The sequence below is a fragment of the Engystomops pustulosus genome, chromosome 4, assembly GCF_040894005.1.
Source record: "Engystomops pustulosus chromosome 4, aEngPut4.maternal, whole genome shotgun sequence".
In the NCBI taxonomy this organism is placed as follows: domain Eukaryota; kingdom Metazoa; phylum Chordata; class Amphibia; order Anura; family Leptodactylidae; genus Engystomops; species Engystomops pustulosus.
In genome coordinates, this window is record NC_092414.1 from 143,902,540 (window position 1) to 143,910,297 (window position 7,758).

General features: G+C 38.9%; 1 protein-coding gene across 2 annotated transcripts; it reads left to right on the forward strand.

Moving 5' to 3' along the window:
* The first annotated feature begins 5,166 nt into the window (after positions 1 to 5,166).
* Positions 5,167 to 7,476, forward strand: RPP25 (ribonuclease P/MRP subunit p25). 2 transcript variants are annotated; one of them, XM_072144527.1, is made up of 2 exons: positions 5,167 to 5,601; positions 6,649 to 7,476. In XM_072144527.1, exon 2 carries the CDS (start codon positions 6,672 to 6,674, stop codon positions 7,257 to 7,259), a length of 588 nt encoding a protein of 195 aa, XP_072000628.1. In that variant the 5' UTR covers positions 5,167 to 5,601; positions 6,649 to 6,671; the 3' UTR covers positions 7,260 to 7,476. The 2 variants fall into 2 exon arrangements, with proteins under 2 accessions (XP_072000628.1, XP_072000627.1); XM_072144526.1 differs by having other exon boundaries at positions 5,169 to 5,601; positions 6,628 to 7,475.
* Positions 7,477 to 7,758: the final 282 nt, after the last annotated feature.

Genomic DNA, 7,758 nt, shown 5'->3' on the forward strand with positions numbered 1-7,758 from the left:
TGTGATCAATTATATGTATACAGCTGCATCATATACAGTAAATATTTGGATAGGCTGCATTACAAAAAACAACAAGTGACTTGTCTGTGCTGCAGACCTCTCAGCTCTTGGCCCCCACCTTTGTGCTCCTGTACAGGAGGTTTGCAGGAGCACAAAGGTGGGGGCTGAGCAGTCTGCAGCACTGCAGCAAGTCACGTATTGTTTTTTGAAATGCAGCCAAAGCAAAGCCCAACCCCTGGGACTACACAGAGGATTCTGTCAGGGTGCAAGGTAAGTTAACACACAATTATATTGTAATTCAAATGCTTAGAGAAAGACGTATTTGCAATGCAACTGTAATGGGCTCTTGCAACCTGTCTTTTTTGTGAAAATTATGTCCCTGGTGACAGGTTCCCTTTAGAGTTTTTTTTGTCTTTTGAATGCAGCAAGATTTAAACAAATGTTAAAATTACCACCTACCTAGCCATTTCAACCCAGGCCTGCATACTGTCTGAGGCAGAGTCACCGCCTGACCAATCACAGGCTGAGGTGGTGAACTCTGTACAAATGGCATGCCACTGACTGTATCAGGTGTGTGGAATTACTCAATCACATTGCTGCAATCAAGCAGTTACTTGTGATAAAAATCCCGGTATATAAACCGATGTGTATATTTCTATTGTACCATGTAGGTTACAAAAGTCATGAGGTTTACATCAAGGACCCGTTTTGGCTCTTTTATTAATCTATTCCAGAATTCTAAGTTAAATATTACGTTGGAATTTGGTTCTTGTACAGAATATTTAATCCACAGCATGATCGGTATAATATCTTATTTGCACTGCATGTTGCCATCTTACTTTTTGTCTAGCAGAATATTAACAATCTATTTTAATATAACCTTCAATTTTATCCAAAATAATGAATTGTATTTCTGGTACATATTCTGGAAAGTACATGATATGAGCTCCGATCCTGAAACTTTCCTGTTACTCAACTGATGATTTAACTGGTTAATTTGTATAAAATGATGGAATATTTCTCAAATTGGATATTATAAGTATAAACAACAAAATACATCTTTCTGTGTCATCTCAAGACTAGGATGTGTCACAATCTGTGTACACAGGCCTGGAGGAGTTCTGACAGTTAAATAAATTGCCTTCTGCTGGGCCAGGACAGGCAGAATTACTGGGCTGTGTCAGATAGCTGTGCTGATACAGCAGGCTTAATAGAAAGTGGGTGTCCTTGAGCAAAAGGAAGAAAAGGAACAGACAGAGTTGGAGGCTCACATTATGTCTGTATTTTGGACCTGCTTGAAATAGTGTTGTTGCTTTATCATGTGGTCCCCTGAGTCTAATATATATGAGAAACTCTATACAGATGGTATTTTGTCTAGAAATACTGCATACAGCAGAACTGTAATCCAACTAGTATCACAAAAATCAGAGCAACGTAGAACAACAAATGAATTTATTGATAGTTTCATCACAATATTAACTGCCACATAGTAAGACTAGCAGAGACTCCCAATCTCTATGCTATCCACCGCATGTATCTAACAATAGCTATACAGCATACAAAAATACTGCCAACAAGAATACAAACTCTTTCCATATACACCACAAAGTCACAAGTTAGGCTCAGTTCACACCTGCATTCAGCAGGTTTCACTGTCTTTTCCGTTATAAAATAGCAGTAAAGATAGTAACTGCAACGAAAGGCAAACTTACACACATGGAAGTTTATGGGGAACGCAAGGTGAACAGAGATATTTCGTTCACATTTCGTTCTTAGTTTCCTAAACTGGAAAGTGTAATAGAAAACCCTTATGCTGGTGTGAACTGAGCCTTATTCAGTTCATGTGGTTAATGACACACATTTTGGGGGATATTTGTAATATGCCGGCGCTTGCTGATAGCCTCACCGCTGCATTTTCGCAGCCTGATACATCAAGAGACATGCCAGGACTCTTTGACCTTTTCCAAAATACTGTATATAAATTAGCCCTGTGAGCTCTGTATACTATTATGCACGCCTCTAGCATGATCTCACCAGGATCTCCAGCAGGGAAGAAGAGGCAACTATCACTGCTAGAGGCGTGCAAAATTATTAGCCGAAAGCCCCTGTATCAGACACACAGAGCCCCCAAGGCTAATTTACATACTTTTAAAAGAATTTTCTTGCAGGAGTCCCAGTGTGTCAAGACCAATGAAGACATGCACCGATGTGTAGAAGAAGACACCAACAGATATATATTTTGTATAATTTGATTTCCTTTAATCAAGCTGAATCTGAAGATGAATCTAGTGAAAGGGAATATATATCCAACTATCTATGGTTCAGTAAAGTTTATTGATACATATACAATACATATAAACAATAACAATAACAATAATGGATAACAATTCTCCAAAATAGGATGGTAACAGATAGACAAAGACACAAACAAGAGTCTCGCAGGACCACCAAATATACCAAGCATAACCCTTTTAATCAGAGCTTTTTTCAAGTAATAAAGTAGATTGAACGAGTGGAGGGATCCTAAAGGTTACCCGAGGAGTACAAACGGCAGCTTACACTGATGGTTCTTAAGCAGGGTAACTATTTGAGTCTAGGAAGGTGGGCAAAGGGGAGAAATTAGGAAGGCTTCAACTGAAAGCACTGGCCATATTACCAGAATAATAAAAATTGAAAACTAACAGGCAAAAAAAGGGGGAGGGAAACATGAAGAAGGGAAGTACAACGAAAGGTTGAAAGGAAGGGGATAGACATGAAAGAAAGGAAGAACAGAAAGGAGAAAGAGGGATAAGGAGATGCAGTATAGTACCTGGCTCAATCCACCATGACAGTCAGACCTCAAGTGGCATCCGATGCTGCAACCAGAGCCCTAAAGGATGGAGAGTTCCAGTACAGGATCCATGGTTGCCAAACATTCAAAATCAAACTATATATAAACAGTTTCTAAAATGTCAGTTTAGACTGCAGGAGACATTAGAAATGGGTTGGAATCTGAGCAGATAACTAGTTTACAGAATTAAACACAAGTGGCATCCGATGCTGCAACCAGAGCCCTAAAGGATGGAGAGTTCCAGTACAGGATCCATGGTTGCCAAACATTCAAAATCAAACTATATATAAACAGTTTCTAAAATGTCAGTTTAGGCTGCAGGAGACATTAGAAATGGGTTGGAATCTGAGCAGATAACTAGCTTACAGAATTAAACACAAGATGGTATTTTGCAGCTTGCTATAGTGTACTTGCTTGCCAGCCGCCGCCAATAAACTGTCTCACTTATGGTCCGGCATCAGCTCATTCCGAGCTGTTGCAAAGTATTTGTGGGTTGTAAGGCTAATTTTAAAGTGGTAGATTTCCTTTAAAGGGTTATTCTCATCTGGGCATTAACATTTAATTTAATGAATCTGCCATATACATGCATTTCTTCAATTGGATATACCTATAATTTACCATAGATATAGCCATGTTGTCCCATAGAAACAGGATTGCTGTCGATGAATACGACCACCTCTGCTGGACTGATTGCATAAAGAATCAAAAAAAGTTTTTGCATATGAAATGAATGGGAGTTACTTTATATCCCACAGTCGTCCTGTGGTAACGACCACTGTATCCAGGTGGCCGAGCAGGGCTCTATAGGGCATGTCTGGCCACTGCTGCCAGAGTGCAGGGGTGGTCATATCCAAGGACAGCTATCTTGTTTCCAAGGACCAACACGGCTACCATTATGAGAAACTATCATCACACAGGTAATTCTTTTTAAATAACATCTAAATGGGGGTTATTTATAAATGCTGGTGTAAACAGATACATCAAGAGGCTGCAGCCTCTTGATGTATCTGGTGGGGTCCAGTGCAGGGCCTGGCTTAGAAATAAATTTAGCTGGTGAATTTTCACATATGAACGCATTGCGCTGGCCTAATCCCTGATGGCTGTGCCCACCCTCTGGCCAGCCGCGCCCGCTTCATGCCCGTCCAACCCTCTGGCGTGGAAGAAAATAATCGCAAGTGCTAGCAATAAACAGGGCTTCTACACCACTGGTGTGGTGCTAAATATATATATTAAAGCCAGTACAAACATCATAGCGATAGAAATTGCTCTAAAAACAGATATAACAAAAAAACACTTTTCCGAAAGTAGATAGTGGTATATTATCATACTATATATTTTGAATGTAAATATGTATCCATCATTAGAATTATTAACTGGGCCAGTATAAAATAAAACTAAGTATTGTTTCACAGTGCATTTTCAACATCTGCTTAATGAATAAGTCATATTTATCCTCACATTCCCATTTACCCACAAAAGGCAGAAAATTGTTTGTTGGGCTAGTATATGTCATTGAAAGGTTTGGTTGAGATATTCTGCACTATTCCATTTAAAGGCTTCTAAAAAAAAATACTATACATTCTAAAGAGATATTGCTTTACATAGACTATGGGGAGTATTTATCAGCGTTTCTACACCACGGCAGTGAAGGCATGAAGGGGGCACGGCTGGCCAGAGGGTGGCTTCAGCTGGCAAGGCGTGGGCCAGCATGATGCGTTCCTGTCCACACGCCTGTGCACTCGCTGCAGCTAGCAAGTTTTCAAACATGAAAATTCGCCTGCTGCATTTCTTTCTAAGCCAGGTCCTGCACAGGACCCTACTGGATACATCAAGAGACTGTAGCCACTTGATGTATCTGCCTGCCCCAGCATATAATAAATAACCCCCAATATCTATAAAAGGTCTATATTTAGGAGAAACACATTGGGGGATCCTTCCCACATACATTTGTTAAGGACATGGTTCTAAATCCACTATTTGTGTTTATTATAATGAGAATGGAAAAGAACTAAAAAAGAAATGAGCTTATACAGAAGGAATAGCGCAGTGGGAGATACAGTATGGACATGCTGAAGGTGCTGAAAGTCCTATGTATGAAGGGAGAAGGCAGCTTTACAAGGGAGTCATTTAGCTGTGAGACGGAAGAGCGGATTTAAGGACAGGCAGGTTTGAGAATATAAAACAGGCAGACAGCATTGCTGAAAAGAAGGTAAGAGAGTGAAAATGCAACTTAGACAAGATGATTATACAGCTCGGCTAAGCCCGTCTATATACTAGGGGTATAATTAAAGATAATAATCTCTAGGTTCTTCCATTCCACTAGCAAAGTGGCTGAATTGAAGTAACAGCGCTGATGCTTCTTCTCCTCGCAGCTACTATTGTAGAGAACAGTATAGGAAAGAAGAGGGAGGAGGGTCTCTGACTAAGTGCATCAGACACAGCAGTGTGGTTCACAGAGCGAGGAGCACAAACGGAGAAGTGACAGGAGCTCAACACCTCCCATTTGCTGATAATGCTAGAGGATAGCAGAAAGACCGCAAATCCCTCAGCTCGGTAGGAGCTAGTCAATGGAAACTGGTAAGGAGAGGACGCACAGAACAGTCATTAAGGAACAGCAGAAGTTAAGACGTTAAAGGGCAGAAATGCTCTGAATACTTGAAACTGCTCTAGGCAACTTTCTGTGAAGTTGTGTGTCCCTCCTTAGTCTACACACAGATAGAAATTCTCTAAAGAGATCTTTCCTAAGGAACAAAAGGAGCCAAAAGAACCCTGTAAGTACTTCATTTATAATTCTTTATCTATTTATAATTTACTGCAGCTCCATACAGAGAATGCACTCCCATCAGTCCTTATCATGATAAAATATCTGTAGCCCAAGTAATCATACATATACAGGTGTGATAAGTTCTTAGAAAGCCATTGCAAGATGTTTTTGGTGTGGGATAAGAAACTAGACACCATGTACTCCATTACCCTGGTCAGATTCAAACCCTGAATCCCCTTTACTGCATAGTAAAAATATTGCACACTGAGCCATCACAACTTACCAGGGACACCCTTCTGTCATTTTTGTTTTTAAGCAATCCAATCCATACAATACAGGTGGTCCCCTACTTACACCTGACTTACAGGTGACCACTAGTTACAAACGGACCTCTGGTAATTGGTAATTTACTGTACCCTACGCTATAATAAACAACTATAACAGTTATGAAAGGTGTCTGCAATTAAGTTACATTGTTCATTGTAAATCTAACATTTTTAAAATCCAATTGTCACAGAGACCAAAAAAAATGTGTTTGGAGTTACAATTATAAAATATACAATTCCGACTTACATACAAATTCAACTTAAGTACAAACCTACAGAACCTGTAGTACGTAACCCGAGGGCTGCCTGTACATTTTTCAAATACAAAATTGAACATGTCTTAAGAAACCTCATACAGAAAAAGGGCTTCTTGAAGTTAAAGAACAACACAGCACTGATGAAATTTAACAATACAATAGGCCATAATGATTATCAAAATCCAAATGCTTTTCATTAATGTTAATCAGTATTATTATTACATTTGCATTGGCTTTATATGCTATTAGTAGTTATCATCTTTAGCTAGACATTGTCATGTTGTCCGTGTGAACATTACGCATCTATTTGCTTAGATTGTGTTGTCATTCACATCTTAAGTTCATATTCCCACTAGGCTTTCTTAGCAGCTGTCATTCATCTTACAGCTGAAGCAGCTATTCCATCAAAAGGTGACCTCTTTGTTTTAAAATATATTATTTCTGCTGTAGTTCATTTCTTTCTGTGTCCAGAGAAGATTTCCCCCTGCTGCACAATGGAAAACTTGCATCGAGCGAGAATTATGATTGAAGATGAAGGAGCTCTACCATTCAAGGACCTTCATCCACACGTGGCACAGATGAGAGTGAAGGAGGGCAGTAAAATCCGTAATTTAGTTGGATATGCATTAACTTATATGAAGTCGGAGGGAACTGGGCAGATTATTTTTGGAGCCTATGGTCGAGCTGTTACAAAAGCCATTACTTGTGCAGAGATACTGAAGAGGCAAGTAAATGGTCTGCACCAAATTACCAAGATACAGTATACAAGTTTACAGGAGGTATGGGAGCAGAAGGGGCCAGTCATCAAGAATCCAGCCCCATGTTTAACTGTTTACAAAAATTGCCCTTCTATTTATATTCTATTATCCAAGTCTCCCTTGGATCCACAAGAAGATGGTTACCAACCTCCACAGAATCCTCCTTCAGGAGAGACTGGAAAGAGGTCACTTGAATCCCATGGTTCATCAGATTCCAAAAAGAGAAAGACAAATGTAAGCACCGAGGGTCGGATTGAGGAAACTTGCACAAACATTGGTGGAGCAGCAATATCTCAAGAGACTCCATACTATCAAAAGATTTAAGTAAGGATTAGAAAACGTTGGGCTGCATCAGTGACTGCTACAATCTAAAACATGTGACACAGCGTTGCTTGCAATGTTGTAGTTCTATTAATTACAAATCCTGGTTAATCCTTCTGTATCTACCTTCCATGTTATCATTTCTTTGCACAGTATAGTTTAAACAAGTTTTACTGTATGCCCATTAGAGTTAAAACTTTATATAGTATTATTATATATATATATATATATATATATATATATATATATATATATATATATATAAATTTTTATATAATACTATATATAGAATTTTCTATGTAATATTTACATAATTCTAATCTTAATCTAGATTATATTTGCATATGATCCCAACACCGTTATTGTCTTCCATGTTACTGTAGAATCTGACATTGTTCCACCTAGTGGAACCATTAAATATTCCATGCAATGTACTGGGAAAGTGGAAAAAATTACAAACCCAAAAGACGGGTGGATACCAATGTATTTTGGTATTCAAAAT